The sequence below is a fragment of the Salmo trutta genome, chromosome 24 (genome assembly GCF_901001165.1).
Source record: "Salmo trutta chromosome 24, fSalTru1.1, whole genome shotgun sequence".
In the NCBI taxonomy this organism is placed as follows: domain Eukaryota; kingdom Metazoa; phylum Chordata; class Actinopteri; order Salmoniformes; family Salmonidae; genus Salmo; species Salmo trutta.
In genome coordinates, this window is record NC_042980.1 from 41,753,470 (window position 1) to 41,771,300 (window position 17,831).

The window sequence follows — 17,831 nt, forward strand, 5'->3', positions numbered from 1 at the left end:
GGTCTTCAACCCTCTCACTGAGGTATATGATCAGGCCACGGATCACACTGTCTCTTCTTTCCTGGATGTTGTCGCACTGTAATATGTTATACAAATAATTGCATTTAATACTGGCAACTAAATACATACAGTATAACCCATATGTTATTTTGAAGGTGTTACTGTGCATACCCCGTACAGAAATATTTTCTGCATTCCCACCTTTACAGCACCTCCTTTTGACTTAAACAAGTCCAATAGTTTTGGTGTATATTCGTCCAGCTTCTGGATAAAGGTGGACTCAAGAGCAACAGTTGTAATTCTCCTGAACTCTTTCTTAATTTGAGAGAGCGAGAGAGGAGAAGGGGAAGGAAACATCTTCTGAACAGATAAGGACAAAAGGTGATCTGAGAGCCTCAATGCTATTGGGAAACCCCTCCCAAAGCATGTGCAGAGTGAGAATGTTCAGACTAATCTTTAATGCATATTTAATTGTAGATTAGAATATTAGTTTAAGACAACAGAAAATATTTAAATGAATATAATTTTTTTCACCTACATTGACTATTTTCATTCAGCTGTGTTTTGTACCCGAGTGGGCTCAAACAGGGCTGGCCATCTTTCTTTGAAGTCCTTCACAGGAAGGGCCTGAACAACATCTTGTCTTCAATATGAGAAGGTCTTTGCCATTTTGGAACTCACAAGGTTGTGGTTGTCTCACATTTGTACTTGAATGCAGCAAAACTGCAGATCTTACATTGCATGTGCTGCCTGATCCCTGCGGAATTAAGATAAAATCAATTAATTTTTTGGGGTATACATAAGCTTTAACATATTATAACTTGTGTAACCTTCATTTAACTAGGCAAGTCCGTTAAGGACACATTCTTATTTACAATGACGACCTATGGGGGGAACAGTTACCTTGTTAACTTTGTCAGCTCGGGGAGTCAATCCAGCAACCTTTCGGTTACTGGCCCAATGCACTAACCACTAGGCTATACCTGCTGCCCCCTTATGCTACCTCATTCTAAAATAAGGAAGACACACATTGTCAATACCTGCCTGGGTGACAACGCATTGAGTAAAACATATAGAGGGCCCTATGAAATAGTTATTTTTTCCCCAAATGCTGTTTTATTTTCCGGAATTCCATGTTAACTTTTTGTTGCCTAACGTGTTCAATCCATTTGGTTGATTTAAAAATACCGTATATCTCTAATACCTATTATTCACACTAATGTTGGGTTACTGTAATAAAAATATCATGTGTATCCTGTCACTGTGTATTCTGCTTACATTTTTGGATTCCGTCTGAGTTTTCCGCATTGCGGAAATCATGGGGCCCTACAAGCCCTAATGTGAGTTACATTGAAAACACACAGACATTTGAATATATTGACATACCTTGTCAATGTATTCTGGAAAATATGGTCTGTCCAGTACTCAGGAACGTCTGAATACCTATACCTAAAGAAGACGAGTTGCATTAAAATCTATGACAATGTCAGGAAAATAGAACTCGAATGACTTCAGCTTTAGATAGCTAGCTAGCTAAAAAAACTGAAATATCGCAATCCAAGCTGACTTGGAAGAGCTGCTTGTTATCAAGAAGAAATCTGCAAGGACAGGTGTAGCTAGATAGCTAGCTGTAGTTAGCTAGCTATGTATTGTTCCTACCTGTCTCTTCCTGGGTAGCTTGCCTTGCAGGCAAATATTACCTTGCAGGGGCACATGTGTTCAGATCTACTGTAATGTTTTCTGACAATGCATTTTTCGGTAAGCTACATAGCTATTTCGGTTAATGACATAAATGCCAAAAGTTAGAAACAGCGCTGAGGCGAGTAAATGCACTTCTAACTTACTAGCTAGTAGCATGCCCACCACTAGCTAACTATACAGACATCACGGCCGTTAACTAGCTAGCTTATTAACGTGGAAATATATAACGTACTCTGGAAATATAGCTAGCTAAAGGCTTTTCATACTTGAAGAATATTATTTAATGTTTTCCACAAATATTTTTGACATTTCGTCTAAAATATGTGGAGAGATCTAAACTACATTCCAAGTTATAATTTGGTCCTTACCTGCCGCATGGCCATTCCAGAGGAGAAAGATCAAGACGACGTCCGTTGAAATGTTCCAAGCACAATTGACGTTCATAACTAGATCTAGCATGTCAGTCCAACATAATAATAATAATTTGAATATCATATTTTTAAGTTGTTGGTTGTTACTTAGAAATATTTGTTCAAATTTAGCAGCATATTACCTTGGATTTTTATTTGCAAATGCCAGTCTTTCAACACATATAAATGAAGTAATATATTCAAAAATATAAGTAAAACCAAAAACATTATTTTAAGTAAAAATCTATTATTTTCTTTTGCAATATTTACTAAGCCATGGGTCATTTATTACAGTGTAGCCCACCTCACCCTAGCTGAGGTGAAGGTTGAATGAGCAGTCAAGCTTAACCGAAAGAGACCGAGGCTCCACCTTAGTGTGCGATGGTTTAGCTTAGTGGTAGTTAAATTAAATTCAAACTTGGTAATGTTTTCAGTAGTTAATTACTATTTTACCATGTAGCAGTGTAGCTAACTACTGGAACTACACACTATTGTTTTACCATGTAGCTAACTACTGGAACTACAATCACTGGAACTACAATTAAGAGCAAAACATGTTGCTCTGTTCTGGGCCAGCTGCAGCTTAACTAGGGTTTTCCTTGCAGCACTGGACCACACAACTGGACAATAAGATTAGACAAAACTACAGCCTGCAGAACATGCAGATGGGTGAGAGATAGCAACGGGGGGGGGGGGGGGGGGGGGGTTAAATAAACCACATGCTCTAACCCCAGGTGCCAGCCGTGACTGGGTTTGCAATGGTGATGTACTAGGCAGGCTGACGCATATACACAAGGCAACAAATGCAGACATTAGGGCCGTGTAAACAAACGCAGGTTCACCCACGCTAGCATGTGTGGGGGGAGAGGGCACATTGTGACCACAAACTTGGATTAGGTAAATGTGTGCCTGAGAGGGATCATTGTTAACTGGTGGTGCTGGATGGAAGAACATGTTATATAGGTTCCAGAAGACCAGCTGTGGGAATGGAGAAGTCTGCTAGCTGCTGCCCATGCAGCGTTCTACCTCTTATCTGGCACAGCCTGCTGCCTGTGACTGCCTTCTGTCTGCAGTTTACTCAGAGCCCTATTGAAGAGAGTACAAACACATCTGTAGGCCTCTCCTGAATTCACAGCGCCATCCATTCCTCTTTGTCTCGCTTGTTTAACAAATGTAAATGCAATCCATAACCTTTTTACTGCGCTCAATTACCATTCATACAATGGACGGATAAAATGTCTGTGCCGAAAAGATGAGAGAGAGACAAACTGTTCAGGCCCACATGTTTGTGTTGAACAGATATTTGTCAAAAGCAATATACGTCACAATTGTGCTTTTGCTTGTTTACAGGTGTCATTTTCTCAGTTGAAGCAGAGATTTAGAACCCATGCTTGTGTGCCTGTACAGTATGCTGTTTGAACATGTCAAACTGTACAAAACATTAATCAAACAGAAAAGTGAATCACACCAATCTGACTTTTTTTGTGCCATTTATATGTCGGTGTGCCAGCACCTTGAGTCTAAAACAGAGCAAGTAGAATATGTGTAGTTACAGTTGTGGACAACCAGGAGAACAGGGAATTGCTCTGTCACTGCTCATCCATATATTTTATACTTACAGTGGGGGGAAAAAAGTATTTTATCCCCTGCTGATTTTGTACCTTTGCCCACTGATAAAGAAAGGATCAGTCTATAATTTTAATGGTAGGTTTATTTGAACAGTGAGAGACAGAATAACAACAAAAATATCCAGAAAAACGCATGTCAAAAATGTTATAAAAATGATTTGCATTTTAATGAGGGAAATAATTACTTTCTTGGTATGGCAACTGCACCACCTTCCATCGTATGGCGCTACAGAGGATGGTGTGGACAGCCCAGTACATCACCGATTTTGAGCTCCCTGCCATTCAGGACCTCTATATCAGGCGTTGTAAAAGGAAGGCCCGGAATATGTTGTGTCTATGTATTGATACAGTGCCTTGCAAAAGTATTTATCCCCCTTGGCGTTTTTTCCTATTTTGTTGCATTACAACCTGTAATTTTAAATGAATTTTTATTTGGATTTCATGTAATGAACATACACAAAATAGTCGAAATTGGTGAAGTGAAATGAAAAAAATAACTTGTTCCAAAAAATTCCTGATCTTGTAGAGTGGAGCATCTCCAGTAGTTTTTTGGACATTAGCCTGTAGCATAAAGACATCAGTACAGATTTGAGGGATGGCATCCAGTCATGTTCTATGTGTCAGGGTAACACAGAGAAAGAAGACGTCCAGAGTGTCATACTGTTGTGACACTGTCATGATTAAAAATAACCAGACACTGACTGACTGACACACACACCAAATATTTGTTTTGTCACATGCGCCAAATACAACAGGTGAAATGCTTACTTACAAGCCCTTAACTTCTATGGGCTAGGTGGGATGTTAGCGTCCCACTCTATTCAACAGCCAGTGGAATCGCGTGGCGCGAAATACAAATACCTCAAAAATGCTATAATTTCAATATTTCAAACATATGACTATTTTACACCATTTGAAAGATAGACTCTCGTTAATCTAACCACATGGTCCGATTTCAAAAGGCTTTACAGCGAAAGCAAAACATTAGATTATGTTAGGAGAGTACATAGACACAAATAACCACACAGCCATTTTTCAAGCAAGCATATATGTCACAAAAACCCAAAACACAGCTAAATGCAGCACTAACCTTTGATGATCTTCATCAGATGACACTCCTAGGACATTATGTTATACAATACATGCATGTTTTGTTCAATTAAGTTCATATTTATATCAAAAAACAGCTTTTTATATTGGCGTGTGATGTTCTGAAATTGTATTCCCACCGAAAACCTCCGGTGAATTTACTAAATTACTCATGATAAACGTTGACAAAATACATAACAATTATTTTAAAAATTATAGATACAGAACTCCTTTATGCAATTGCTATGTCAGATTTTAAAATAGCTTTTCGGCGAAAGCACATTTTGCAATATTCTGAGTACATAGCTCAGCCATCACGGCTAGCTAATTTGACACCCGCCAAGTTCGGGGCAACCTAAACTCAGAATTACTATTAGAAAAATTGGATTACCTTTGCTGTTCTTCAGAATGCACTCCCAAGACTGCTACTTCCACAAATGTTGTTTTTGTTCCAAATAATCCATAGTTATGTGCAAATACCCCCGTTTTGTTCGTGTGTTCAGGTCAGTATCCAAAGGGTAACGCGCGAGCGCATTTCGAGACAAAACATCAAAATATTCCATTACCGTACTTAGAAGCATGTCAAACGCTGTTTAAAATAAATTTGTATGGTATTTTTCTCGTAAAATAGCTTTAATATTTCAACCGGACAATGCTGTATTCATTCAAAAAGGCAGAGAAAAAATGGCGAGTTCTCGTGAATGTTCATTTCATATCTCTTAGCCAACAGGCAGTCCACTGACAAACTGTGCTCCTGTTATCTTCCCGGAGACAGGAGACGCGTCAATCCACTTTCTGAACGCTTTAGAGAGCCAATGGAAGCCTTAGAAAGTGCTACATAACCCCACGGGCACTGTAGTTTCAATAGAGAAGCAAAGGGAGAACTACAAATTCGCAAACAGGCCACTTCCTGCATGGAATTCTCTCAGGTTTTTGCCTGCCATATGAGTTCTGTTATACTCACAGACACCATTCAAACAGTTTTAGAAACTTCAGTGTTTTCTATCCAAATCTACGAATAATATGCATATTCTCGTTTCTGGGAAAGAGTAGTAACCAGTTTAAATCGGGTACGTTTTTTATCCGGCCGTGAAAATACTGCCCCCTAGCCCAGACAGGTTTTTAAGCAATAATGCTTAAAATGTGTTAAGTAAAAAACTGAAAATAAAAGTAACAAATAATTCAACAGCAGCAGTAAAATGACAATAGCGAGGCTATATACAGACGGTACCGGTACAGAGTCAATGTGTTGCGGCACCAGTTAGTCGAGGTAATTTAGGTACAGCAAAAGTATTCACCCCCTTGACATTTTTCCTGTTGTGTTGCATTACAACCTGTAATTTAAATGAATTTGTATTTCAATTTCATGTAATGGACATACACAAAATACTCCAAATTGGTGAAGTGAAAGGAAAACATTCTAAAATGGAAAAGTGCTGCGTGCATATGTATTCACCCCCTTTGCTATGAAGCCCCTAAATAAGATCTGGTGCAACCAATTACCTTCAGAAGTCACAAAATTAGTTAAATAAAGTCCACCTGTGTGCAATCTAAGTGTCACATGTTCTCAGTATATACATATACACACACCTGTTCTGAAAGGCCTCAGAGGCCCCAAGCAAGTGACACCATGAAGACCAAGGAGCTCTCCAAACAGGTCAGGGACAAAGTTGTCGAAAAGTACAGATCAGGGTTGGGTTATAAAAAAATTATCAGAAACTTTGAACATTCCATTAAACCCATTATTAAAAAATAGGAAGAATATGCCAAGAGAGAAGAAACCTGCCAAGAGAGGGCCACCCACCAAAACTCACAGACCAGGCAAGGAGGGCATTAATCAGAGAGGCAACAAAGAGACCAAAGATGACCCTGAAGGAGCTGCAAAGCTCCACAGCGGAGATTGCCATACACTCCACAGAGCCGGGCTATACGGAAGAGTGGCCATAAAAAAAACATAGCTTAAAGAAAAAAATAAGCAAACACATTTGGTGTTCGCAAAAAGGCATGTGGGGGACTCCCCAAACATATGGAAGAAGGTACTCTGGTTAGATGAGATTAAAATTGAGCTTTTGGCCATCAAGGAAAACGCTATGTCTGGCGCAAACCCAACACCTCTCATCACCCCGAGAACATCATCCCCATGGTGGTGGCAGCATCATGCTGTAGGGATGTTTTTCCATCGGCAGGGACTGGGACAATGGTCAAAATTGAAGGAATGATGGATGGCGCTAAATACAGGGAAATTCTTGAGGGAAAGCTGTTTCAGTCTTCCAGAGATTTGAGACTGGGATGGAGGTTCACCTTCCGGCAGGACAATCACCCTAAGCATACTGCAAAAGCAACACTCGGGTGGTTTAAGGGGAAACATTTAAATGTCTTGGAATGGCCTAGTCAAAGCCCAGACCTCAATCCAATTGAGAATCTGTGGTATGACTTAAATATTTCTGTACACAAGCGGAACCCATCCAACTTCAAGGAGCTGGAGCAGATGTGCCAAGCTTATAGAGACATACGTCAAGAGACTTGCAGCTGTAATTGCTGCAAAAGGTGTCTCTACAAAGTATTGACTTTGGGGGGGTGAATAGTTATGCACGCTCAAGTTTTCAGTGTTTTGTCTTATTTCTTGTTTGTTTCACAATACAAATATTTTGCATCTTCAAAGTGGTAGGCATGTTGTGTAAATGAAATTACACAAACCCCCCCCAAAATCAATTTTAATTCCAGGTTGTAAGGCAACAAAATAGGAAAAATGCCAAGGGGGTAAATACTTTCGCAAGCCACTGTATATACTGTATTGAGACCCAATCACTGGATACTTTAATAAATGGATCACTAGTCACTTTAAACAATGCCACTTTAATAATGTTTACATATCTTACATTACTCATATCATGTGTATATACTGTATTTTATACCATCTACTGCACCTTGCCTATGCTGCTCGACCATCGCTCATCCATATACTTACATGTACATATTCTCATTCACCCCTTTAGATTTGTGTGTATTACGTAGCTGTTGGGGAATTGTTAGATTACTAGTTAGATTTGTGTGTATTACGTAGTTGTTGGGTAATTGTTAGATTACTTGTTAGATATTACTGCACTTTGTTATTTGTTATTTGACATGTCAAATGAAAAGCTTATTTAATAAAGATTAGCCACAATAGTGGACTTTGCCGTTAGCCTTCAAAATAAAAGTATGTCATTGACAGTGATGCAAATGAATACAAATAGTAGAATTATGCCCTAATTGAATACATCATGCTAAACGAGGTTGGAATTTTCTTAATTTGACATATCTGTTGAAATCACACTGGATGTATTATACTTTAGAATTACATTGGGGGTGTACTTATTTTGCTGTACAGCCTTACCTATGGATTGTGAATCAACGACATGGGGTATCAGTCTATTCAGTGACACACAGACAACATTAGCATCGTAGATCTTATTGCGGGACTCTGAAACAACTGTGAATTGAGACACATTTATTGTCAACCTATGTGTATTGAACACTATTCCCGATGTAAAACAATACTGCGTGGATGTTTTGGAGTCTGATAACTCTGAGGACATTGGGAATAAATATATTGGGTAGACTGTTACCCCATTTCATTGATCCCCAATCCTTAGGTAAAGCTGTACAGTGCAATATGAATATCAATGCACACAATAGGCTGACTGGGGAGGTGATTTCACACAGTCACAGTCCTGCGATAAGAGCTACAACGCAAATATTTGCGTAAACTCTTCACAGTTGTGTTCTGTGGGTGTCACCGAGTAGACTGATACCCCATCTCATTGCTTGACATTCCAACCTTGTTTAACATTATCTAGTCTAAATATGGCATGATTCCACCAATTGTAACCTTCTGCATCACTTTCAAAGAGGTACTTTTATTTTGAAGGCAAACCGCAAATTCCACTATTGTGCCTAATCCTTATTGTGGCTAGCTTAACAACACATAGCCCGGTCCGATCGAGCCTCACTAGCCAGAAGAAGCTAGCTGGCTGCTTATAACGTTAGCTTTGGACAACAGGGTTAAGTAGCTGGCTAGCTATTTATTTTCATGTACTGAAGTTCAGTTTCAATAGGCGAACAACATGTGGCTACCTAGCTAATACTTACTCACAAGGATTCCTAAATCATTGCTAAGAATCGTGAAAATGACTGCAGTTTCTACTGGTAATTGTTTTCAGACTGGTTGTATTGAGCTAGCTAGCTACCCCAGATGTTGCGGTCGAACAAATAATGCTTTATTACCAACGCGGTATTGTAAACACATGTCATGTAACTAGACATCGGGCCGATAACGATGTTGGCATTTGTAGCTAATATCGGCCGATTCCCGATATGTTCACCGATATATTGTGCATCCCTACTCTATACTGTAAGTCACTCTGCATAAGAGCATCTGCTAAATGAGTAAAATAAACAGGCCCCTGTTGGTCCTTCACCACCTTAACAAACACCACCCACTTCTTCTAGTCTGTGACCCTGACAACAGACCCCTTCTTGACTTCAAAGCCCAGATCAAAGCCTCTGGAGGCCAATGAGAGCTAAAGGGTTAGGCCGTCTCAGCTCTAGAAACCCCCTGTGATTATGTGCTTTGGTAGATGATTTGTATTTGTCTCATTATGGCGTCTGTGAGAGCACGGGCAGTGCAATGGAGGCCAAATCTATCTTGAAGTCATCAATTTTCTTATTCAAATACTTCTATGAGTTGGTAAAAAAACTGAAAGGGTGCATACTGCCACCTGGAGGGTGTTGTTTGAACAGGTATGAAGCAATGGAGGCTGCTGAGGAGAGGATGTCTTATAATAACGTTGGGAATGGAGAGAATGGAATGGCGTCAAACACATGGAAACTATTTAATACCATTCCGATGATTCTGCTCCAGCCATTACCATGAGTCTGTCCTCCCGACCGCCTGTGGTATAAAGCCAAGGTTGGCGATTTACTGCCGCCTGCATTTTTGGATTGTAGAATTAATTGGAGGATCCCTCCTGATGACCTGAAAGGAATGATGTGACCCTTCCTTAACCCATAGGAAGCACCACCCAGTTGACTACTTCAAAATGGTGAAAGTCCTCAATAGTCATGCCCATGCTAAAATTTGCTTTTGGGCACTAGAGCTGTCTATGTATGCATCTGAGATATGGCCACGTGACATTGATTTCCTTCCATTTCTCCCCACACAAACTGATAAATTGTTTGTTACAAGCATCTTTGGAAACCTTTGCTATCACAAGTCCCATCGAACATTATAATTTATTGTAACAGAACAAACAACAGAGTTTGGTTATCATGTAGTTTAAAAATGTTCGTAGTACTTTGTGTTTCTTTTGATATAATGCCAAACATTCTGGTTTACTCACAGGTCACCTGTCTCCTACAGTGAGGGGAAAAAGTATTTGATCCCCTGCTGATTTTGTAAGTTTGCCCACTGACAAAGAAATGATCAGTCTATAATTCTAATGGTAGGTTTATTTGAACAGTTAGAGACAGAATAACAACAACAAAAATCCCGAAAAATGCATGTCAAAAATGTTATAAATTGATTTGCATTGACCATTTCATTAATTGTTCAGCAGTCTTATGGTTTGGGGGTAGAAGCTGTTAAGGAGCCTTTTGGTCCTAGACTTGGCGCTCCAGTACCGCTTGCCGTGCGATAGCACAGAAAACTGGAGTCTGTGACAATTTTATGGGCTTTACTCTGACACCACCTATTATATAGGTCCTGGATGGCAGGAAGCTTGGCCCCAGTGATGTACTGGGCCGTACGCACTACTCTCTGTAGCGCCTTACGGTCAGATGCCGAGCAGTTGCCATACCAGGCGGTGATGCCTGAGAGGGAAAATGTTTTGTCGTACCCTCTTCTCGACTGTCTTGGTGTGTTTGGACCATGGTAGTTTGTTGGTGATGTGGACACCAAGGAACTTGAAACTCTCAACCCGCTCCACTACAGCCTCATTGATGATAATGGGGACCTGTTCGGCCCGCCTTTTCCTGTAGTCTACAATCAGCTCCATTGTCTTGCTCACATTGAGGGAGAGGTTGTTGTCCTGGCACCACACTGACAGTTCTCTAACCTCCTCTCTATAGGCTGTCTCATCGTTGTTGGTGATCAGGCCTTCCACTGTTGTGTCGTCAGGTGTTGAGCGCTGAGATTGTAAGGGTACACACCCCAGATGGTAAGGGTAGGCAACAACACGTCTGCCAAGCTGATTCTCAACACTGGGCCCTTCAGGGGTGTCTACTTAGTCCCCTCCTGTACTCCCTGTTCACCCACGACTGCATGGCCAAACACAACTCCAACACCATCATTAACCCCTCTAGGGTAGGGGGCAGTATTTGCACGGCCGGATAAAAAACGTACCCGATTTAATCTGGTTACTACTCCTGCCCAGTAACTAGAATATGCATATTGTTTGATTTGGATAGAAAACACCCTAAAGTTTCTAAAACTGTTTGAATGGTGTCTGTGAGTATAACAGAACTCATTTGGCAGGCCAAAACCTGAGAAGATTCCAAACAGGAAGCACTCTCTCTGACTATATCTTGGCCTTCTTGATCATCACTAACCAAAACAGGGTCTGGCATAACGTGACATTTTATAACGCTCCCATAGGCTCTCAGAAGGCGCCAGAACGATGAATGGTGGCTTTGCAGGCCATGGCTGAAAAACATTAGCGCATTTGGATAATGGTCGATCAGAGGACAATGAGACTGGAGGCGCATGCACGAGCCGACACCATGTTTACTTTCTCTCTCTTTGAACGAAAACAACGACTCCCGGTTGGAATATTATCGCTTTTTTACGAGAAAAATAGCATAAAAATTGATTTTAAACAGCGTTTGACATGCTTCGAAGTACGGTAATGGAATATTTTGAAATTTTTTGTCACGAAACACGTCGGGCGCGTCACCCTTCTTTACCCTTCGGATAGTGTCTTGAACGCACGAACAAAACGCCGCTATTTGGATATAACTATGGATTATTTGGAACCAAACCAACATTTGTTATTGAAGTAGAAGTCCTGGGAATGCATTCTGACGAAGAACACCAAAGGTAATCAAACTTTTCTAATAAAGTTTGGTGAGTACCACACTTGGTGGGTGTCAAAATAGCTAGCCTGTGATGGCCGGGCTATCTACTCAGAATATTGCAAAATATGCTTTCACCGAAAAGCTATTTTAAAATCAGACATAGCGACTGCATAAAGGAGTTCTGTATCTATAATTCTTAAAATAATTGTTATGTTTTTTGTGAACGTTTATCGTGAGTAATTTAGTAAATTCACCGGAAGTGTTCGGTGGGAATGCTAGTCACATGCTAGTCACATGCTAATGTAAAAAGCTGGTTTTTGATATAAATATGAACTTGATAGAACAAAACATGCATGTATTGTATAACATAATGTCCTAGGATTGTCATCTGATGAATATCATCAAAGGTTAGTGCTGCATTTAGCTGTGGTTTGGGTTTATGTGACATTATATGCTAGCTTGAAAAATGGGTGTCTGATTATTTCTGGCTGGGTACTCTGCTGACATAATCTAATGTTTTGCATTCGTTGTAAAGCCTTTTTGAAATCGGACAGTGTGGTTAGATTAACGAGAGTCTTGTCTTTAAAATGGTGTAAAATAGTCATATGTTTGAGAAATTGAAGTAATAGCATTTCTAAGGTATTTGAATATCGAGCAACGGGATTACACTGGCTGTTGAGTAGGTGGGACGCAAGTGTCCCACCTACAACAGCCAGTGTAATCCAGAGTTCCTCTGTGGAAATGGGAGAGCCTTCCAGAAGGACAACCATCTCTGCAGCACTCCACTAATCAGGCCTTTATGGTAAAGTGTGCAGACGGAAGCCACTGCTCAGTAAAAGGCACATGAAAGGCCGCTTGGAGTTGCCAAAAGGCACCTAAAGACTCAGACCATGAGAAACAAGATTCTCTGGTCTGATGAAACCAAGATGGAACTCTTTGGCCTGAATGCCAATGCGTGACATTTAGAGGAAACCTGGCACCATCCCTACGGTGAAGCATGGTGGTGGCAGCATCATGCTGTGGGTTTGTTTTTCAGCGGCAGGGACTGGGAGACTAGTCAGGATCAAGGGAAAGATGAACAGAGAAAAGTACAGAGAGATCCTTGATGAAAACCTGCGCCAGAACTCTCACCACCTCAGACTGGGACGAATGTTCACCTTCCAACAGGGCAATGACCCTAAGCACACAGCCAAGGCAACGCAGGAGTGGCTTCGGGACAAGTCTCTGAATGTCCTTGAGATGCCCAGCCAGAGCCCAGACTTGAAACCTATCGAACATCTTTGGAGAGATGTGAAAATAGTTGTGCAGTGACGCTCCCTCTCCAACCTGACAGAGCTTGAGAGGATCTGCAGAGATGAATGGGAAAAACTCCCCAAATACAGGTGTGCCAAGCTTGTATTGTCATACCCAAGAAGACTCCAGGCTATAATCGCTGCCAAAGGTGCTTCAACAAAGTACTGAGTTAAAGGTCTGAATACTTATGTAAATATGATATTTGATTTTAATTTTTTTATTTGCATTTTCAAAAAAACTGTTTTGCTTTGACATTATGGGGTATTGTGTGTAGATTGATGATGGAACATATGTTTTTAATCCATTTTAGAATATGGCTGTAATGTAACAAGATGTGGAAAAAGTCAAGGGGTCTGGATACTTTCCGAAGGCACTGTAGGCTGTCCTCTGTCCTAGCACCCATAATGAGACGTGGCCTAAACTGTAACATTTTTATTCTTGGCAAGTCAGTTAAGAACAAATTCTTATTTACAATGACAGCCTACCCCGGCCAAACCCTAAACCAGGCGATGCTGGGCCAATTGTGCGCAGCCCTATGGAACTCCCAGTTACGGCCAGTTGTGATACAGCCTGGAATCAAACCAGGGTCTGTAGTAACACTTCTAGCACTGAGATGCAGTGCCTTAGACCACTGCGCCACTTGGGAGCCCTGCAGTGTATGTAGTGTAACTACAGCTACGTTTAGACATGCAGCCCAATTCTGCTATTGTTTTCCACTAATTGGTCTTTCGACCAATCAGATCAGCTCGTTTGCCGATATTTGGGCAAAATATCATAATTGGGCTGCCTGTGTAAACGCAGCCAGGCATTGGGACTGTCTTTCAGATGAAGGAAGGACAGAAGTTTGTTAGTAGAGGGCCCAGCAGTGCATTAGCCTCACTTCCTCTCTCAGCACTTTGCTGCATCGATACTGAGTTGGTTGCCGTAGTGATAGGTCCCCTTGTGTATACATAGTACTAACTAGCACAGGGTTTCCCAAACTGATGCAACTTGTGTTATCGACTGTACGTTTGTTTATTCCATGTGTAACGCATTGTTTTGTTTTTGTTGCACTGCTTTGCTTTATCTTGGCCAGGTCGCAGTTGTAAATGAGAACTTGTTCTCAACTGGCCTACCTGGTTAAATAAAGGTGAAATAAAACTAAAACTGTAACTGACCCTTCCTCTTTCTAACACTGGTGAATGGTCTGCACTGTGACAACTTGCTGACACACTGAATGTTGGTTTATTTTGGTAAATATTGTAATACATTGGAGTAATTAGATACCTAGCAACTTGATATAAGTAGCTTGATTATGAACAGCTTGTAAGAGCTGAATCTGTGACATTGACAACATGTAATTACACAGTTCCCTCTTTCTCCCTCTGTCTTGTTCTCTCTCTCTCTCTCTCTGTCTCTCTCCCTCTGTCTTGCTCTCTCTCACACACTCTCTCTCTCTCTCTGTCTCTCTCCCTCTGTCTTGTTCTCTCTCTCTCTCTCTCTCTCTCTCTGTCTTGCTCTCGCTCTCTCTCTCTCTCTCTCTCTCTCTCTCTCGCTCTCTCTTTCTCTCTGTCTTGCTCTCACTTATACTCACAAAAGTTCCAAAAGAATAAAGACATTTCAAATGTCATATTATGTATATATTTAATGTTGTAATGATGTGCAAATAGTTCAAGTACTAAAGGGAACATTTACAACGGTGTTTGTTCTTCACTAGTTGCCCTTTTCTTGTGGTAACAGGTCACATATCTTGCTTCTGTGATGGCACAATGTGGTATTTCACCCAAGAGATATGGGAGTTTATCAAAAATGTTATTTGTTTAAGAAAAATGTGTGGGTCAGTGTAATCTGAGGGAATAATGTGCCTCTAATATTGTCATACAGGTGTTTAGGAAGTTTAGCTCAGTTTTCACCTCATTTTGTAGGCAGTGTGCACATATCCTGTCTTCTCTTGAGAGCCAGGTCTGCCCATGACGGGCTTTCTCAATAGCAAGGCTATGCTCACTGAGTTTGTACATAGTCAAAGCTTTCCTTAAGTTTGAGTCAGTCACAGTGGTCAAGTATTCTGTCACTGTGTACTCTCTGTTAAGGGCCAAATAGCATTCTAGTTTGCTCAGATTTTTTGTTAATTACTTGACACATAGGAAATAATTATCTTTTTGTTTTCTCATGATTTGGTTGGGTCTAATTGTGTTGCTGTCCTGGGGCTCTGTGGGGTCTGTTTGTGTTTGTGAACAGAGCCCCAGGATCAGCTTGCTTAGGGGACACTTCTCGGGGTGCATTCCTATATAGGTGATGGCTTTGTTATGGAAGGCTTGGGAATCGTTTCCTTTTAGGAGGTTATAAAATTTAACGGCTCTTTTCTGGATTTTGATAATTAGCAGGTATCGGCCTAATTCTGCTCTGCGTGAATTATTGGGTGTTTTACGTTGCACACAGAGGATATTCTTGCCGAATTCTACATCTAGAGTCTCAATTTGGTGTTTGTCCCGTTTTGTGAACTCTTGGTTCGTGAGCGGACCCCAGACCTCACAACCAACAATAGCAAACATAACCTTGTCCTTTTCCAATAACTGATAACTGATTCAAGTATTTTTAGCCAGATCCTATTTGGTATGTCAAAAATGTTTTCCTCTTGATGGCATAACTTCCACAGCTTTGTGGAATTTATCTGTGGTTCTGATGTTTAGGCTGAGGTATGTACAGTTTGTGTGCTCTAGGGCAACGGTGTCAAGATGGAATTTGTTTTCGTGGTCCTGGCAACTGGACCTTTTTTGGAACTCCATTATTTACTGAGATTTATTGTCAGGGACCAGGTCTGACTGAATCTGTGCAGAAGATCTAGGTGCTGCTGTAGGACCTCCTTGGTTGGGGACAGAAGCACCTGATCATCAGCAAACAGTAGACATTTGACTTCATATTCTAGTAGGGTGAGGCCAGGTGCTACAGACTGTTCTAGTGCCCTCGCCAATTCGTTGATATATATGTTGAAGAGGGTGGCACTTAAGCTGCATCCCTGTCTCACCCCCCGGCCCTGTGGAAAGAACTCTCTCTCTCTCTCTCTCTCTGTACAGAGTCATGTGAAAGAGGAGGAGGAGGATGAGGACTTTTCCACAGAGGAGCAGGAGGAGGAAGAGGACGAAGACTGGGAGAATGCATTATCAGTGGAGAGGTTCGGGAACATCATCACTGACACCGCGTTCAGTGGTGGAGAAAAAATGGGCCGCAACTACAACGAAAAGGATTTTGAGTGTAAGCCATTCACCAATTTTTAGTCTTCTTTATCTTCTCTGCTTTTGTAGAACACAGAGTAAACATTCCATGAATGTCTGCTTACTAGTGTTGTCAAGATACCAGAATGTTTACTTCGATGCTGATACCAGGTATACTGTCACAATACTCGAGACCATTACGATACTCCATACGTAAACGATACCACAACACGAAAGAAGCCTAATTAGTTAAAGTCACAGAATGCCACTTGCTCCAGACAGATAACCTCAGCTCCTACTCTGTTCAATTGTTGGGCATCTTGTGAGTTCAATATAATTTCATCGGAAAATGTTATGTACTTGTTTGTAGTTGAGACAGCCATGTATGCATTAATTTGGTCAACTGTACAATCATCCAATCAATGTGACTTGGTTTTTACCAATCTAACTACATAACAACATAATGGTAATAATGTATTTGAATGGTAAATCTCTATTGATAAACTGAGTAAATCAAGATGTAGACTAGGTCTATTCACAACACACGTGAATGCATATCATTCAATAGGAGTTTGTGCATGCATATCATTCAATGGGTGTTTGTGCATGCATATCATTCAATAGGAGTTTGTGCATGCATATCATTCAATAGGAGTTTGTGCATGCATATTATTCAATAGGAGTTTGTGCATGCATATTATTCAGTATGAGAGTGTATGCAGAGAGTTATTCAGCTTGTTTTAGCTGACAGCATGGGGCTACAGATGACAAATGTTCCCTTAAATTTAGGACTTATTTTATCGCCAACTACTATGAGAACATATTATTTTATTGAAGTGATCAACAACATTTGCATAGAAGAAGCAATCGCTTCTTTTATAAATGTGTGCGCTGTCTCTTTAAGAAAGTAATGACTTCATTTTTTAGGCAGAAAGTGGCTGTGGAATCTGACTTTGTGGCTATGGAATCTAGTGGAAACAAGATGATAGGCAAGGGAGATGAAGAACTGAATTTGTTTTTTGTGGCTAGGGAGACAAAGTTAAATAATTACATTTTTGGTGACGATCAGCTTTAAAATCAGTATATTTTGCTTAATAGTTAGCATATTATCACAAACACAAAAGTACTAAGGTAGGGAATTCAGCTGTAAGCTAGCAAGGAAAGTTCGCCTACAAAGCTAGAAGCTACCGGTATCTTCTTGCATTGTAAAGTGTTCTAGCCTGTAGGGACATTGATTTGAGAACAGCAATGAACAGGTTCCATATTTCTACATGCCGTGTTGCATTATTTAAGTGTGTTAACTTCTGTGCAGAATGAGTGGAGAGCTAATGCAGCCCAGACTGCTCTAGCGATGAATGAGGTAGTGGAGCTCTTTGCTCTTCACGGGTTAAATGGACTGTGCTCTGAGACAGACGTAATCCTCTTGATCACGTGAGACAACATTTGAACGTAACAAAAATTCTAGT

General features: G+C 40.6%; 1 protein-coding gene across 3 annotated transcripts in view; it reads left to right on the forward strand.

Moving 5' to 3' along the window:
* Positions 1-16,232: 16,232 nt before the first annotated feature.
* LOC115161327 (anion exchange protein 3) overlaps positions 16,233-17,831 on the forward strand; it is a 56,212-nt gene continuing 54,613 nt past the window's right edge. For 2 of the 3 annotated variants that reach the window (XM_029712227.1, XM_029712229.1), the window contains exon 1: positions 16,274-16,405. In XM_029712227.1, the coding sequence (XP_029568087.1) occupies positions 16,372-16,405 (34 nt within the window). In that variant the 5' untranslated portion in view covers positions 16,274-16,371. Of the gene's footprint in view, positions 16,406-17,831 lie in introns of all 3 variants that reach the window. The other variant, XM_029712230.1, reaches the window with a different exon arrangement.